General features: G+C 32.0%; 1 protein-coding gene across 1 annotated transcript; it reads right to left on the reverse strand.

Annotated features, from left to right (window-relative positions):
• Positions 1 to 5,459: 5,459 nt before the first annotated feature.
• LOC133336381 (low-density lipoprotein receptor-like) lies at positions 5,460 to 6,076 on the reverse strand. Its single transcript, XM_061544676.1, has 3 exons — positions 6,061 to 6,076; positions 5,705 to 5,929; positions 5,460 to 5,620 (listed from the first exon to the last, which is right to left on the reverse strand). Exons 1-3 carry the CDS (start codon positions 6,074 to 6,076, stop codon positions 5,481 to 5,483), a joined length of 381 nt encoding a protein of 126 aa, XP_061400660.1. The 3' UTR covers positions 5,460 to 5,480.
• Between the last annotated feature and the right edge of the window lie 13,399 nt (positions 6,077 to 19,475).

Here is a 19,475-nt window from a genome sequence, read left to right on the forward strand (position 1 = left end):
AAATACATTTGTTAGTCGCTTTCCCCAAAAGGATATTCATTATATTTAGTGAGAAGTAAATAATGTTTAGGATTAAAGTAAAAATTAAGGATAATTAAGAGAACAAATAATAAATAGATTTAATATAATCTAATATTAATGTAACAGAGGATGTTTTAATAAGAAATAAAATTTCTGTTTATAAAGCCTTGTTTTCTAAAATAAAATTATTTCTCAATACTAATATTTTTTTAGGAAAAAAAACACAACTTCGGAAATTTTGAACACTGAGTTTACAAAATGTTTTCTATAGATTTTTTTGTAGGAAAAAATTTAAGCCGAGAATTTTTTATAAAAAAATGATCTTTGTCAGAATTCAGGAAAAAATTAAATTACAAACAAAAATTAAATTTCATTCAATCGATATATTTGAAACCTAGATAAAAATCGATATTTGAAACCTAGAAAAAATGATATTTTGAAACGGAGAATGTGGTGGGGTCCCTTTAAGAAGGTATTTTGCCTACAGAAACATTTTCTTTACATTTTACATTTTATTACTTTTATTGATTAATTTAAAACTCACTTCTTCCCTCTCTCCTCAGACCGTCTATAGATAGTTAGTGAGTAGGCAATTTACAATCATCAAAGGCATATGGTTGCATGTTGTAGTATTAGATAGATGGATGTATTGGTTATTTGTCCATAACTAAACATCTGCATACCACACACACTTACATATCCTGGCACACACATGGCAAACCACAATTACTTATTCACACTTGCCAAGTTTAACATTCAAATAGCCTTAGACACAATGTATGCCTATGCAGAGGGAAGCAGAAACCCGAATACACACATAGACACACACACTGACACATTTAAACGCACTTCCTGCAATAGTAGAAGCAGCATAGTCGGGCTAGATTATCTAAAGGATATTTTACATTATATTAACAGTTTGAATCTTGCAGAATTTAATGTTTATTATTCTTAACACAAAGTTGAAGACCACACATACATAGATGAGAGATATGTATATGTGTGCACTTGTATGTATGTCCACTTTGTTACTAACATCTTTCATTAAGTATTTATTTAGTTGATGGTTAAAGAGGACACATACAAACACATCAACTCCTTGATGGTCATACCTATAGTATTTATTCTATCTATCTATGCCCTCCGATCCATTGTGTTGACATAATACGAAAGTAATTAATTTTAATTTGCTTCTTATCCAATAGGGTATCGTTAGTTAGTTGAAGGTGATGAAAAGGGTGTATTGCTAAAGATATTCCCCCTAAATAGGAATCAGTAGAAAATAGTCAGACCTCAGTTTCTGAGGTATTTTTTATATAGAAAATAATCAGAACTCTGTTTCTGAGGTATTTTTTTTTCTATTGACAAAATCAGACCTCAGATTCTGAGGTATTTTTCTATAGAAAAAAATCAGTTTCTGAGGTATTTTTTTTCTATTGAAAAAAATCAGACCTCAGTTTCTGAGGTATTTTTTTCTATAGAAAAAATAAGACCCCAGTTTCTGAGGTATTTTTTTCTATGGAACAAATCTGACCTCCGTTTCTAAGGTATTTTTTTCTATAGAAAAAAAATCAGACCTCTGTTTCTGAGGTATTTTTTTTTCTATTGGAAAAATGAAACCTCCGTTTCTGAGGTATTTTTTTCTAAGGATAAAATCAGACATCGGTTATTGAGGTATTTTTTCCACATAAAATATTTAATAACTATCGGTGACAGTCACCATCTCCCAATTGCGATAAATGAATTTTTCGCCAACACTTATTGTCACCGGAAGTAGTTTCACTACGTTTCACATATACCCTTTTCATCGGAAAAGAAAGATGATGGTGCAAAAAGGACAACAATACAATACACTCACACACATATATAAATTACAATATTCTTCCTTCCTTCCGTTCACATACAGACCAACAAAAACAAAATATAAAATCGAAATGGCAAAGTGTCAGTTTGAGTGTGTGTGTGTACTTGAGCACATTGACACATTCCCTGGTGGTTGCACACAAGGCGTATGATTAATGTGGTATTGTTCATACGCACCATGGGTTGTGTGGGGATGTGAATGAAAATGTTTTTTTTTTCTTTTTTTTAAATGGGGTCAAAGTATTTTTTGAGCATTTTTATTGAGTTTTTTGTTTTAAGAAAATTACCAAAGATTTGTCAATTTTTCTTCTAGAAGAAAATACATGTGTGGGTTCATAAATAGTTAACTATTGATAACTGTTTTATAGGATAGTAAGTTTTTACAAGAGCATATTTTTGAATATTTAAGAGGTGAATTTCCTTCATAAAAATAAAATGAAGTCAGAAATAAATATTTTCATAGATATCAAGTAAAAATAATTTGTACCTGATTCTCATAGCTAAGGCTATTTTTAAAAGTACATAATATATTTTTTCTAATTTTTATATTTTTCGAGATGAAAATATGCCTCTTCGCTCGAGGAATAGTACCTTCGAATTTACTCAAGACCTTTTTCATTTCAATTAATATTTAGCCTTCTTTAAATATTTTTATCTGGCCCTTGATAGTTCAGATTAATCACCAAAAAACCTAAATTCCACAGGAGAGCATATTTCCTTCATGATTAAAATTGTTCTATTAAGCGTTAACTGTATGAAAATTTCATTTTAAAAACAAATCGTATTTCTTGATATGTGATTTTCATTAACAAACTTATTTATGCGGCATGTTGTTTCTATGATACAGCCCGAAGTGGGGTGTCCCATAAATTTCAGCACCAGCTGGTGTTGTTTACACAGTAAAAAAATTCAATTTTAAAATCATTCAAAAAAAAAATCAATTTTAAAATCCTACCCTATCCACAACAAAAAATAAACGTGCAAAAGGCTAACACATTAACCCACATAAACATACTAAGAGAGAAGGTGGAAAGAGGGGGGAGGGACAAGAAGACAAAATGCATAAAAATATCCCTGCAGCCTGCTATCCAGTTAGCCATTATTTTGGTATTCTCCATGAGGTGATGGCATGTAGCTCGGCTCTAGCTCGAGCTCTATTTTTACACTATACGCTCTACAACAAATGAAACACTAATTGTTTGTGACATTTTTAACCCTAATGCCATTAATTATTGTCACCATAAATACTTTTTTGCCAGGCATGGTTCGTGTGTGGAGAAGTTGCTGCATGGATTACAACGATTTGGGTTTTACTCACCCAGCCGGAGTGTTGGTCTATGTGACTCCTTAAGTCCTTGTTGTTTTTACATCAGTCGCAGCCCATGGTGGCTGGAAAGTTGTTGTTACCCTTATACTCCCTAATATGACCCTTCCACCCTTGAGCAACTTCCTAAAGGGGGCATTTAATGAAACGGGTCATTCTAGGGGAGAAAATATTTTCCACATTGGTGGGGCTTTGCAACTAACAAATATTCTGAAAGAAACCTACCACAACAGGAAATTTTTAAGTTTCATTGGAATGATATATTTATTTGGTTGAATGTTCCTTGTTTTGTACTATTCCAAACTTCACAAATTAACTTGTGTACAACACGGAAACGGAAATAAACGAAAACTTCTTGAAGGGTAAAATGTATTCAAATTGTGTAGAAGGTTAAATTTATGAACTTATTTAAAGGTCAGTTACCTTTAGAAGAAAGTTAATAAAGAATGTAAAGTAAAACATTCTTTTTGAGGAAATATTCTCAAGAAACCGTTTCAGAGGAAGATTAAAGTTTGTAGAAGATAGAGAAAATCTCCTCTTCCCGAAAAATCCCGAAAAAAAATCATTTTTTGTTAGAAACAATTGCTTTTTAGTAGAACAGTTACTTCTAAGAATAAGTGCTCGGGCCTGTGGAAAGATTATGTTCTTTAGAAAAAAATTCTTGAGAAAATATCAATGACTTTTTCATTAGTGAATATATGTGGGAGCTACATCTATATCGAAACCCATTTAAAGAAAAATAGAAATAAATTGCAAAAAGTCGTGTCAATCGAAAAGAACGTATGGTTTTTAGTGCACAATGTGATTAAAATCGATTAAAAACTATATGGGAGGTATATCCAAATCTGAAACGATAAAAAAGTCAGTGCACTTCATTCTAAACTTAAAGGTTTTATTTGAAGAATATTTTTGAGGGACCCCAGCAAGGCGTGGATCTTTAAAGACAAATTTGTTAAAGAATACTTTTCAGGGACCCATAAAAGGCGGGGATTTGTTAAAGAATATTTTTAAGGGTGCCCTGCAATGCGTGGATTCTATAAAGAATATTTTTTGATGGATCCCTAAAAGTTGGGACTTTTTTAAAGAATATTTTTAAGGGTGCCCTGCAATGCGTGAATTCTTTAAAGAATATTTTTAAGGGATCCTTACAATGCATGGCTTTTTTAAGGGACCCACACAATTTTTTAAGAAATTTATTTTTCAAAGGAGTAAAGAATTGGTGTTTTTTTAACGAATACTTTTACAGTCAACAACAATCTGATTAAAATATTTACCCCCAAAATTGCTTCAATTAGTTGCCTGCCTAAAGTCCCTCCCATGATTGGTCTGCGTGCAGGATAACAACAAAAGCCAGAACAACTGCTTTAGTGGCTGTGAATTGGTTCGAATATTAAGGATAATGGAGAACGTGCTCATAAAGGTGTTATATCCCGCTGTTTACTTATTGTGGCAATTTAGGGAGCGGTGTTGGAAAAGTGCGGGTCTATTCTAGTCGTTCACACAAAGGAATCATAAAATTCAACAGCCCTAACAATTATACAGATAATAGAATTAAATTGTTAGGAAGTCAACATGATAGAAGGAGGTATGAGAGAATTCGGTTTCGGGTTGTTTAAAATAACATAAAGAATGGTAAAGAAAATAAAGACAGATAAATAATTTATTTTTCAGTTATTTAAGGAAGTGGGTAGGAAAAAATATTTGAAAAATATATTTAAATATTTCCCATATAAAAATAAAAAGCAGTTGATAAAATTACTGTTTTTATAAAAAAATATCTGATTTCCTTTTATAAAAAAATACATCAGAAATTGATATCCGATTTTTTTTTTTTAAATAACCCAGGAACTGAGGTCGGAAGTATTTCTATAAAAAATATCACAGAAACTGAGCTTCAAAAATACCTCAGAAATTGAGCATAAAATTTTCTATAGAAAAAAATACCCCAGAAACTGAGGCCAGAATTATTTCTATAAGAAATACACCAGAAACTGAGCTCCATTTTTTTCTATAAAAAATACTTTAGGAACAGTGCTCTGATATGTTTCTATTGAAAAAATGCCTCAGAAACTGAGCTCTGAGTTTTGTCTATAGAAAAAATAAATTATGTACTGATGTCGGAATTTTTCTATACATACCCTAGAAACTGAGGTGCGAATTTCTTTCTATGAAAAAAATGAGTCATACCTTATGTGCCATTTAATTTAATTAATAAATAATATATTAAATATAAATATTTTTTATAATAGTAAAAAATAACAACAAAAACAATTCACTTACTGCACTGTGCTTCATCCGATTTATCTTCACAATCCTCAGTCATATCACAACGGAAATGCGGTGGTATACAATAGGTCTTATTAAATACATATTGGCCGCAATTAATTTGACCGGCCTCACATTCAGGTGGTGCTGCAACAGGAAATGAAATTACAAGAATCGAAATGAAATTATATGGAAATGGAAAGTATTAAAAGGAAATCTCTCTCAACTTACGACACGATTGCTGTTCATCCTCGCCACCCTCACAGTCCTTTTGGTAGTTGCACACCCACAACGATGTTATGCATCTGCCATCATTGCAGCGAAACATACCGGGTGGACATGGCACATTTGGTGGCGCAAAAATACCGCCGCCAATGCTGCTGCCACCAGCAGCACCGGCACCATTGTGGCCAACACCATCACTGAAACCGATGCGTCCACCATCGGCTAAGCCACCTGAAATTAAATAAAACAGAAAAAAACAATGTGAATATGTTTTTTTTATTTTGAGAAATATTAAAAAAAACAGGGGATTTGATAAAAACAACAACAAATATTTTGTCAACTTATGTGACTGGAATTCTTACTGTATTGTTCGGTCATTAAGGGGGTTGGGTTGCTGGAAGGTTGCTGTGTGTAGTAGAGGGAAGAGATGGGGATGGAGAGTACACATACACACTCGTATAAGTCATGGGAATTTCATGGAGTGTATGCAAAACTGATTGCTTTGGTGATTTATTAAAATGTAAATCCTGACGACTGGCTAATGCCCTCGATACATAAAAACAAGACATAAAAATAACAAATAAAAATGTTCTATACAAAAAAACTTTTTTCTATAGGGAAAAATATTATCAGTGCACAGAAAATGAAAAATTGTTTGATTTAATTGACTTTTTTCTATAAAAAATAGGTGACTATAAAATAGCTGTCTATAAAAAATACCTCAGTTATCTGAGGATAAATATTTTTTGTAGTTTTTTTTTTGTTTTTTTTTTATGCAGAAAAAACTGAGGTCTGATTTTTTTATATGGAAAACAATTACCCCAATTTGTTTTATATAAAAAAATTGCCTCATAGAAGGTTCAAAGGTTTTTTCTATAGAAAAAAATACCAATTTTTTCAATACAAAAATATGTCAAAAAATGAGATCTGATATTTTCCTTAGAAAAATATCCCAGAAACCGGAATAAAAAACTATCCCAGAAACTGGGCTCCAAATATTTTTCTATAGAGAAAATACCTCTGGAACTGAGCTCTGATTTTATTTAGTAGAAAAAACATCTCAGAAATTGAGCTCTGATACCACAGAAACTGAGGTGAGATTTGTTTCTAATAAAAATATCCCAGAATATGAGTACCATTTTCTTTAGCAAAAAATAAAATACCTCAGAAATTGAGCTCTGATTTTTTTCTATAGAAAAAAATATATCAAAAACTGAGGTCTAATTTTCTTCTATAGAAAAAAAAATCAGAAACTGAGGTCGGAATTATTTCTATAAAAAATACCCGAGAAATTAAGCTCCAAAAAAATTAAAAAAAAAAATTACTGAGGTTCGATTTTTTATAGCAAAAAATAAAATACATCAGAAATTGAGCTCTGATTTTTTTCTATAGAAAAAAAATGCCTCGGAAACTGAGGTCTGATTTGTCTAAGTTGTTTTCTATAGAAAAAATATATCAGTGAAATGAAAAAAGCAAAAAAGCAAAGAAAAGCGCGATTTTCTTTCCTTAAAAAATATACCCCAGTGAAATGAGGTTCGACTTTTTTATAGAGAAAAATGTACCTCAGAGATCTGAGAACCGATTTTTTTCTGTAGAAAAAAATACCTTAGTGAACTGAGGAGTATATGGCAAAAATATCTCAGAGGTATATAAAATTGTAACTCAAATATATATGTATGTACAATTTTCCATACAAAAACATTAATGTTTTGGTGTATATATGTATTGGTAGTATTGTGTATTCCGTGTTATTGTTTAAGGACACTGTGCTTTTGCATAGTTGGATTACCATGGCTCTGTGTGCAATCTTCTCTTCAAGTGTTGCAAAAAAAAAAGAGTATTCCACTGATGGCCATAGTTTGTTATATTTTTTGGTGGTGTTATTGCAACCACACAACAACAACAGAATGAGAAGTTTTGTTTAAATTCCAAAAAAAGCCAATACATATAACGTAGAATAATAAACAAAAAATAACAAACGAACGGCGGAGACAAAACAATCACAGTTAAGTTTACAATATCACCATTACCAGCAGCAACTCCAACACCACCATAAAGTAGTTGCAGCAACAAAAACAACCTCACCATCATCAACAATAGTATTATTGCTGTAGATATGCCACAGTGGCTATATGTGCGTGTATGGGTGTGTATCTGTGTGCATTTTACAACATATCTGTTACGCTTTAAATAAAGTCATTCCATCTTCTGTGTATGTACGTTTACGAGATTTATTTATTTACACACACACATACAATTTCACATTGAACAAAGATTTGTGTGACAGTTTTCTTGTTTTTCGAATAGTTGACAGCGGGGTAGGAGGCGTAGGAATTTAACATAAAAAGACAACCGAACTTGTAAATAAAATAAAATCGATGGAAAATTCAAAAACCAAATTATATTCCTCCCTTCTCGTCTTTTGTCTTCTGTTGACAATCGTAAACAAAGCAAATTCTGTTATAGTTTTTTACGACTTCTTTTCTTTTTTGGAAAAGTTTACTTTTTGTTTTTGTTTTTCTTTACGATCTTTGCTTATTTCGGTTTTTTTTTTGTCTGGCAAATTTGTTGTCTTAGACAAAGATAACGCAATCAGTTTTTTGGTTTTCTTCTTTTTTGTGGGTTCTTTGCCAATTGAGTGAAAACAAAGTAGTTGGGAGGAAAATTGCATGAAATAAATCTTAAAATTACAAGAAGTTTTTAGTTTCTTCTTCTTATTTGTGTTAAAGAGATAATGTTGCCGATAAGTGAAGATTAAATAAAATTAGAATTAGACATGGTTGGAGAATTTCTCTTGCTTTTTAGGATTTTTTCTATGGAAAAATCTCAATACTATGTAATATTTAAAAAAAGAACAGAAAAAATCATATCTTAAATCTGTACAATTTTTTGAGGAATTTGAGTAATTACTTCAATAGTAATTCAGGCATATTTTAATACAAAGAAATCGGTATACATTGCAACTACTATGCTACGTATTGATATGGTATTGAAGTTGGAGTATATCGCCTCACGTTTTGGTATAGCCTCCATATAATGGAACCTTCTATTCAGAATCGTGAGCAAGTCTTTCAACCGAATCGGCAGTAATATATTTGGGGTTCTGAGCGACTAGGAAATCTTCCTACAATACAGTATAAATATTGGCCTAATTTTTAGGATTTTTCCGATTAAGAAAAAACTTTGCACAGAGTACTGAGTTAGGACTAGATTGATACGTGCCAAGTTTTTGAAATCGGTTCAGATTTAGATATAGCTCCCATATATAGTTTCGTCCGATTGTATTTAAATGGAACACCATACGGCCAATATTTGTCCAATTGAGACTAAATTTTGCAAAGAGTATTGAATTAGGTCTAGATTGATGTATACTAAGTTTGGTTGAAATCGAATCGGATATAGCATCCATATATATATAGCTCCCATATATAGTTTCGTCCGATTTTAGGTAAATGGTGCACCAAACTCCCAATTGAGACAAAATTTTGCACAGAGTATTGAATTAGGTGCAGACTGATATCTGCGAAGTTTTGTTAAAATCAGTTCAAATTTAGACATAGCTCCCATATATAGTTTCGTCCGATTTTTTGTGAATGATACACCAAACTCCCAATATTTTTCCGATTAAGACACAATTTTGCACAGAGTACTGCATTAGATCCAGACTGATGTCTGCGAAGTTTTTATACCCTTCACCACACTGTGGTACAGGGTATTATGTCTTTGTGCATATGTTTGTAACAGCCAAAAGGAATCGAGACAGATCCATGGTTCCTTTTGAGAATATGCATAGAATCACTTTCTGAGTCGATTTACGCATGTACGTCCGTCTGTCCGTCCGTCCATGTATTTTGTGATGAAATGGTGCACCAAAGACCCTATATATCTTTCGATTTGCACGACATTTGGCACAGCGTAATAAATTAGGTCTAGAATGATGTGTGTTAAGTTTCCTGAAAATCGGTTCATATTAGGTATAGCTCCCATATATATGTTCGTCCGATTTAATGTAAATGGTGCACCTAAGTCTCTGTGTATCCTTCGATTTGAACGAAATTTGGCACAGCGTAATGAATTAGGTATAGAATGATGTGTATTAAGTTTCCTAAACATCGGTTCAGATTTAGATATAGCTCCCTTATATAGTTTCGTCCTATTTAATGTATATGGTGCACCAAAGAACCTATATATCTTTCGATTTGCATGAAATTTGGCATAGCGTAATAAATTAGGTCTAGAATGATATGTGTTAAGTTTCCTGAAAATCGGTTCAGATTTAGATATAGCTCCCATATATATGTTCGTCCGATTTAATGTAAATGGTGCACCTAAGTCTCTATATATCCTTCGATTTGCACGAAATTTGGCACAGCGTAATGAATTAGGTCTAGAATGATGAGTAGTCAGTTTTGGGAAAATCGGTTCAGATTTAGATATAGTTCCCATATATATTTTCGTCCAAATAAGGTAAATCGTTTACCAAAACCCCTTAATATCTTCCGATTTGCACAAAATTTGGCACAGCGTAATGAATTAGGTCTAGAATGATGTGTGTTAAGTTTCCTGAAAATCGGTTCAGATTTAGATATAGCTTCTATATCTGACCAAAATGAAAAATTTAGTATCAATTGTAGAATGACATGTTTATGGATCCAATTTCATTTTACTGGTCATTTAAAAATGCGACGTCTGTTTGGATTCATCTGTTGAATATACCCAAAGTGGTAAAGGGTATCATATAGTCGGCCCGTCCGACTTTACTACTTTCCTTACTGTTTTTTTTAAATCGGTTCAGATTTATATATAGCTCCCATATATAGTTTGGTCAGATTTTTTGTAAATGATTCACCAAACTACCAATATTTGTCTGATTGAGTAAAATTTTGCATAGCGAATGCTATTGAAAAAAAACATGATGCATGATAAGGTTCGTTGAAATCGGTTCAGATTTTAAAATAGGTCTTAAATATATTATCGTTCGATTTTATGTACATGATGGTTACACGAAATTTGGCAGAGGGTATTAAATTGAATATAATGATTACAAAAAACAAATGGTGTATGCAACGGTTACTCAATTTGGTCCATATGTTTATATATAGCTTCCATACATAATTTGACTCGATTCCATACAAATGGTACACCAAAGAACCCAAGTCTGTCCGTTTGACATGCAATTTTTCAATGATTTGAGAATGGCATGTGTATGGAGTTTTCCAATTGATTCAAATATCTATCTAGATAGCACATTTAATTTCGCCCGATTTCATCTCAATGGTGCTCCAAAGATTCTATGACCGTTCTATCTACAGGATATTGTAGATAATAACATGTCATGCATGTACCCAAAGTGGTGAAGCGTATCATATGGTCGGCTCCGTCCGACTTTTGAACTTTCCTTACTGGCTTTCAATGGAAATAAATTTCTCTTGGTCGATTTTTTTTCTATTGAAAAAATTCACGAATATCTTCGATTTTTTTCTATTGAAAAAATTCACGAATTTCTTCGATAGAAAAAACCCGTGGGGTTAATAAATCTGAGCTTATTTTGCCGCAGAAAAGGGATTGTTTTTTTATAGAAAACAGTCCTCGGCACTTTTTTTTATAAAAATCGTTAATATTACTTTTTAGCGGTTTTTTTATAAAAATAAATAACTCATCACTTCAGATGGATCTGTTTATTATTTTGCTTCCTTAAAATTTAATAATGAAATCGTTAATCTTCTTTTCTGTTCTGTTCCGTTCCTTTTCTTTTTTTGTTATTATCTTAACGCCTCGTTTACAATATTGCAAAATAATGAAAACATTATTTATGTCACAAGTCGGGAAATTGTGGAAATATGGAACTGGGTGGGGAAAATCAATGTCATAAAAAGACATCATCATCGGATTTGATTGATGATACGACTAGACTAGATTTTGTATTATGTTTTTCGTTTTTTTTTTTTTTTTGAAAATAAAAAAGTAACTAAACACACAACAACAAGACATTAAATGTCATATAAATGGTCACAATGGTGACATTATTGGAAATTGGATGCTAAATTAGATTATGAGTAGATTCAAGAAAAAAATCTAATAAGAAAAATAATTTAAAAGGGAAGGCACTAATTTCAAATTTGAGGATCTTAAAATGGAGGACAGAGGAGAATTTAAAGAAGGAGCATTAATGGGAGACATGAATGAGGGACATGTTGTCTTCAATATTAAATTTTTAATAAAAAATAACTATAAATATTCTAATAAGAATTCTATATACGGCGAATGCCGAGATGTTAAAAAATACAATCCATATTTTCCATAAAAAATTTAAATGAAATTTCACCCTCAACATTAACAATATTCTTCAATCTATTTTAATGTTCAATAAATTTAATGATATTGCCATAAAAATACATTTTAGCCAAGTTGTTAATCTAATCACTACATTTCATTGTTTACCCCATACAAGAAGTCAAAAGATATACCGAAATACAAAAGTACTGGTCGTTTAGCAAAAATCATAACTCATTCACAGAAAATCAACAAAAGAAAAATAATGAACACAAAAAGAAGAAACAGACGAACGAACGAATAAAAGAAACGTTGATTGCCACAACTCAATTTAGACAATTAATCTTAGCCAGTCATAGATAGAGAGAGATACCTTTCTGTGGAAGGAACATTAACTAAAAACACACACACTTAGACTAACACACAGAGCGATAGAATAATATAAAATACAATATGCTTGGGAGCGGAAATAACGATGGGAATATGCCAAGGTTGAGAAGTGAAAAGTTGGGTGCTTTGGGTTATTGTCGGTGACTTTGTTGTGTTTTGCTTTTTGCTAAGAGCTCTTTGGAAGAAAACAAAAAAAAAAAAAAAAAAAGAACGAAAAATAAAAAACAGGAATAGCAACTCGTTAAAAAGCAAAACAAATATCTAAACACAAAAAATATGAAAAGGAAATAAAAGGAAACAGGGCATAAGCAGTCGTTTACCCACACAAAAAATAAATACTCTGAAGACAAACTAAAAAAGTTTTTTTCTTTTTTGGCTTTTGTTGTGAAATTAGACTATTCCCCTTAAAGCTATCTATCCTCTGCTATTGCAGCTACCAACATTAGGGCAGGAACAAAGTATTTAAAATGAAACGTTAAAACCCGGTTAACAAACTGCACAGAAAGTTCATAGAATTAACAATAAAACATTATTTAACTCGTAAAATAAACGCTTTAGGTGTTTTCTGCAGCATCTAAATGCCGGACTAATTGCATGGCAAAGCACATAAAAAAATAGAAAAATAATTCAGGCGGATGAGTAACTTAGGAAGTAGGGATAATATGAAGAGATGTCATTATAAAATCCTTTGAAGCATTAACAATAACAATATTTTTTCTACAGAAAAAAAAATTATATCTGTTTAAGTAAGGAATTTTTGTAAAGAAAAAATAAATTGTGAAAAGGATTAAATTGTTTTATTGAAAAAAAAAACATTCGCTACACTTTTCTACAGAAAAATATATTTTTTCTCTACACTGAGTTTTGATTTTTTTATATGAAAAAAATGTCTATGTGAACTGAAGTTGGATTTTTTTCTATAAAATATTCTAAGCTCACATATTTTGTACAGAAAGAACAAGTGGAGGGCACAAGTCAACATAAGGGAACCCCCTCTCGTATGAACTAGGATTATTGACTTCGCACAACAATTAACAAAATGGCGGAACTTTGATTTTTTTTTTGAAAAATCGCCTTTTTTTGACCACAAACTAAGTAAAAAAATAAGGAAGATCCTCACCGATTGGCTTTATCCTAGTTCAAACGATAGCTATACACTCAAAGAGAAACGTTCCAAAATTTGAAATCGGTTATTAGTTTTTGAGTTATCGTGCCCGCCATTCGCAAATACGCTGTTTGGAGAAAAACGCGTTTAAAGTTTGAGAAGCTCTCTTGCTGTCACTTGATGCTAACACAATAAATCTTCAAAAATTTTTGAGTTTTCGCTTGAAATTTATAGGGACATTCATGAATTAGTGCAGGTTCAAATTAAATAAAAAAAACAGTAAAGAAAGTAGTAAAGTCGGACGGGGCCGACTATATGATACCCTTTACCACTTTGGGTATATTCAACAGATGTATCCTAAATTTGAATACTAAATTTTTCATTTGGTCAGATATAGAAGCTATATCTAAATCTGAACCGATTTTCAGGAAACATAACACACATCATTCTAGACCTAATTCATTACGCTGTGCCAAATTTCGAGCAATTCGAGAGATATATATGGACTTTGGTGCACCATTTACATTAAATCGGACGAAAATATATATAGGAGCTATATCTAAATCTGAACCGATTAACACAAAACTAAATCTGAAACTTAACACACATGATTTTAGACCTAATTTCCAAATTTCGTGCAAATCGAAAGATATATAGGGACTTTGGTCCACCATTTACATTAAATCGGACGAAAATATATATGGGAGCTATATCTAAATCTGAACCGATTTTCAGGGAACTTAACACACATCATTCTAGACCTAATTCATTACGCTGAGCCAAATTTCGTGCAAATCGAGAGATATATATGGACTTTGGTACACCATTTACGTTAAATCGGACGAAACTATATATGGGAGCTATATCTAAATCTGAACCGATTTTCAGGGAACTTAACACACATCATTCTATACCTAATTCATTACGCTGTGCCGAATTTCGTGCAAATCTAATGATTTTCAGGGACTTTGGTGCACTATTTACATTAAATCGGGCGAAAATATATATGGGAGCTATATCTAAATCTGAACCGATTTTTCCCAATTTCAATAGGGTTCGTCCTTGGGCCAAATAAGTGGCCTATACCTAATTTCATCCTAATCGGATCATAAATGCGACCTGTACTTTGTTCACAAAAATACATGGACGGACGGACAGATGGATGGACAGCCGGACATGCGTAAATCGACTCAGAAAGTGATTCTATGCATATTCTCAAAAGGAACCATGTGTCTATCTCGATTCCTTTTACCTATTACAAACATATGCACAAAGACATAATACCCTGTACCACAGTGTGGTAAAGGGTATAAAAATTAATTTTTTTGAAACCGAGAATGGGTGGCGTCCCCTTAAGTCCTTTCGATTTTAGCATCTGGCCTTCTTCAGTAGCGGGGGTTTAGTTTTCTGTGGAAAATATTCTGTGTTCAAAAAAATTTTTGTACAAATAAAATCTTCAATAAGACAGATTTTTATACAAAAAATACTTACAATGCATTTTTTTCTATAAAAATCTGAAATACAGAATTGAAAAACTGTTTTTCTTCTGTTCTAAGGGCTGATATGTTCTATAGAAAAAGCTCCGTAGAGAGTTGACTTTTTTCATAAAAATACACAAAAATAAATTGACAGAACTGAGGATATATTCTGAGTTTGTATTTTTCAGAAATGATAATTAATTTTTCAAAAAAAAATCTGTACTCTGATCTTATTTTTTTTATATAAAGGGTCCGGAGATTTTTTTATGGAAGTAAAATATTTATACGATTTTTTAGGAGTTTCACTATCAAAAAATACCAATACCCAATACCAACAACAATAGAAAAAATCAGTCCGTCAGATTAGACCACTAGTCTAAAGATTTTATCTATGGATTATATCGCGGGAAGGAATAGTTTTTTTTTCAAAATTTGAGAATTTTTCTTTAGGGACAATTAGTCCTCCATTTTGAGGAAGTCTAAAGATTTTTGTCAATATGTGCATTTTTTTTTGCAGAAATACATAAATGCATTGTCTAAGGTCCGCAGAAGTAGCCAAGTGTGCCTGTAAAGGCTGGAAGATTTATTATAAAGGAAAAAAAATCTGTCCTCTTGTTGGAGAATTTTTTTTTTGCCCAAAAAAATCGGTCGGAAACTTTTGAAGGATTTGCGATATTTTAGAAAATCTATAAAATATGTTCACCAGTCTGCCTTGGATAATTAGGTAATATGATTGGACGATTTTGTTTTCTTCAGAATATAAAATAACAATGCTTAGCTAGGAGAACTTTTAGGAATAATCAGTTAAAAACGTTTCTCAGCCCGAAGAAATGATTTTTTTTTAAAATAGTACGATAGCGGTGAAAAACTTATTCTCCTTTTGTCTCCCTTCACACATTTACTTATATTCAATTTAAATTTTTTCACACATTTTTATATTCAATTTAAATTTTTTAAACATAATTTCTTTTTAAAGATTTTTAAATTTCAGTTTAATTGATAAAAACCCCGTTGAATAAGCTATCATTCCACATTCCGCTCTTTTTATAATTAAATTATTAAAATGCTTCTATGTTTATATTACCATGGGTTGTATGCGAAACGTAGAAAAATTCTGTGGTACTTATGTTTGTAAACAAAAATAGCAAATGTAATGCAGATAGCACGAAATAATGGGGTGTAACGATTAAAGGGAAAGAAAACGAATGACCAAATTTTAATAAGTGTCAACAAGTGCTGCTAAATTACGATTTTGGATAGTTTTGAAGTTATTTATTTGCTGGTATTATTTTTTAAAAGCACAAAAGTATGTATATTACTTATCAAGGAAAGTAGTAAAAAAGGAAATATGGTGACGTATACGTGATGACGTATCGCATACGCTGAGAACATGTTGGTAGCGTATACGTGTTGGCATTACTTATATGTCATATGGGTCTAAAATATTTTGCACAGATTATGGAAGCCACAATTCAAAATTTTTATAGAATTACGGAAAATTAAGTTGTCGTTTAGATCGTTGAATATTGTTGAAATTTCAACAATTGTTTATTGGTTGCATATTCAATTCAAAATTGCCATAATTGAACTTCTTCTCCAAACAAATTGGCCTGTCAGGTTTTTATTTTTTTCTGTTCTGTATGAACCTGCTCAACCTAATATTCTATTATGTTATGTGCAATATAATATACATATTTCACATTGTGTACATGAAGATATAAAGTATTGTATGAATTACGACTATAGCTGCCAAAGCAACCAACCAACCAACCAGCCAGCCATCAAGCCAACGAACCAGCCAGCCAACCAACCAACCACCCATACCGGCAATGCGTAATAAAAATTTCACGGAGGTTTTGCTTTATAAATGAGTTATCCCAAAGGATGTTGGTTAATAATTGTGTGAGTGTGTGTGTGTCAGAGAACGTTAATGATAACATGGATAAAACAGTGGGTATTGTGTTAATACTTGAAACATGATAAGATCACATTTCAAGCAGGAAGTGTGTGGTGAAAAAATCTGAAGAAAAAAATATATTTTTGAGTTACATAACCTTTTCATTGGTGCCATAAATTTGTAATTTAATTTGGTGTAAATTTTCGTAGTAATATATAATTTTAACTCCGCCACTGTTATTATTATTTTTTTTGGAAATGCAAAAATTCTACATGTCTTCCTTTAAGCCATTTCGATGTTTATTTTTTTCCCTTTACATCTGTCTGCTGGTATATAATTTCATACTGAGTTTTATTTTTCTTTCCAATGTTGATTCTTAAGAAGAAGAAACAAAAATAAACAGAAATGTAGTAGCTATCAGAATAATGGCAATCGTCTCATATTCACATAATAAAGTTGGTATATTTTTCTTGTTGTTTTTGGTGTCTGTTTACATTTGTATTTGTACTGTGTTTATAAACTCATCACTGTCATTAAATGGGGTAATGTAATGAAAGAGTAATATGAAGAAAAAAAAATCATACAGGAGAATGCAAATTCAAATAACGGAAAGTAGGACGACGAAAAAACAAACAATGGCGTCATAATAATAATAGACCCCAAAGACAAATTAAATCAAGTATACCCATATGACCCCCGTGGTTTTGATGCGGACGTGTGTAATTTCATTTTAAATGTAAGTGTGTGTGTTGTAAATTGTAGGAATATTATTTTTATTGTTTTTGTTATAAAATATAATTATTCACTGGTGAATAAAATTGTTTGTAATTCCTTTTTTTTCTAAATGAACATTTGTTTCTATTTTAATTAACCATAAAAATATTAAACAAGAAAATTTGATGGTGGCGTATAAGTGGTAATATAACTCATACGCACAGCAAATATGATGGCGTATACATATCGACATTACTTATACGTCATATGAGCCTTATTAAATTAAGGATAAATTACTATTTATGTTTATAAAATTTATAAGTATGAATTAAATAATAAGTCTTATCGTTTTGTAGTCCTAAAATACTAGGAAATATTTCAACGATTCTTCACTAGTTATGGAGACATTTTTATCCAATCTAATATATATACGAAAAAAATCTAATTAATTTGACTGAAGAAAATTTTATTTTTTTAGGTCCACAATTTAGTCAAAATTTCAAATAATAATATATTAGATTGGTCGTCGAAATTTGGAGAAATGATCGAAGTTGACCGGATAAATGATCGAAGTTACGACTGCTAGTAACATCGTTCAGGAGCTAAAAATTGACTGTTTTAAACCATTTACACAAAGCTGGATTCAAAAAGAAGCTCGATGTTTGGATGCCACACCAATTAACAGAAAAAAGGATGGCTCGAATTTCCATCTGCGAAGCCTTGATCAAACGGAATGAATGATAAGAAATGGATCACATACGATAACTCTGTGCGAAAATGATCGTAGTTAAAGAACGGTGAGTCACCTCAAACGATGGCCAAACCAGGACTAACGGCCAGGAATTTTCTTCTATGCATTTGGTGGGACTGTAAGGGGATTATTTACTATGAGTTGCTTCCATTTAATCAAACGCTAAATTCTCATCTCTACTGTCAACAACTGGACCGTTTAAAGATAGCAATTGACCATAAACGACCAGAATTGGCCAACAGGAGAGGTGTCGTGTTCCACCAGGACAACGCTAGGCCACACACATCTACGGTGACTCGCTAGAAGCGATTATCATCTTTTTCTTGCATTGCTAAATTTCTTTAATGATAAAAAATTGGTATCTGGGGTGGATTGTGAAAATCGACTACGGGAGTTTTTATACCCTTCACCACACTGTGGTACAGGGTATTATGTCTTTGTGCATATGTTTGTAACAGACAAAAGGAAACGAGATAGACACAGGGTTCCTTTTGAGAATATGCATAGAATCACTTTTTAAGTCGATTTATGCATGTCCGTCCGTCCGTCCGTCCGTCTGTCCGTCTGTTGGTGTTAAATTGTAAACAAAGTACAGGTCGCATTTATGATCCGAATTGGATGAAATTTGGCATAGGTCACTTATTCGGCCCAAGGACGAACCCTATTGATATTGGGAAAAATCGGTTCAGATTTAGATATAGCTCCCATATATATATTTAACCGATTTAATGTAAACGGTCCCTATATATCTTTCGTCCGATTTCATGTAAATGGTGCCCAAAGTCCCTATATATCATTCGATTTGCACGAAATTCGGCACAACGTACTGAACTAAGCCTAGTTTGATGTCTGCCAAGTTTCGAGAAAATCGGCCCAGATTTAGATATAGCTCCCATATATAGTTTCGTCCGATTTCATGTATATGGTGCCCCAAAGTCCCTATATATCCTTCGATTTCCAGGAAATTTGGCATAACGTACTGAATTGAGCTTAGAGTGATGTCTGCCAAGTTTCGAGAAAATCGGCCCAGATTTCTAAATAGCTCCCACATATATAGCTCACATATTTTAAGTAATTGACGCAATTGAGAGTAAGACTTCTAAGAGAGAGAGAGTCATTATAAAGTTACTTTTAAAATGACCAAAAATCTTACAACAAAACGCTACATA

Source organism: Musca vetustissima, unplaced genomic scaffold (assembly GCF_032173495.1).
Source record: "Musca vetustissima isolate MV318-11 ecotype Yass unplaced genomic scaffold, APGP_CSIRO_Mvet_v1 utg1457, whole genome shotgun sequence".
In the NCBI taxonomy this organism is placed as follows: domain Eukaryota; kingdom Metazoa; phylum Arthropoda; class Insecta; order Diptera; family Muscidae; genus Musca; species Musca vetustissima.

Bases quoted from the DNA above. Each gene is read 5' to 3' on its own strand.
- LOC133336381 (XM_061544676.1), bottom strand. The intron at 5,621-5,704 runs GTAAGTTGAGAG...TTCCTGTTGCAG, and splicing joins GGATGAACAGCAATCGTGTC to CACCACCTGAATGTGAGGCC.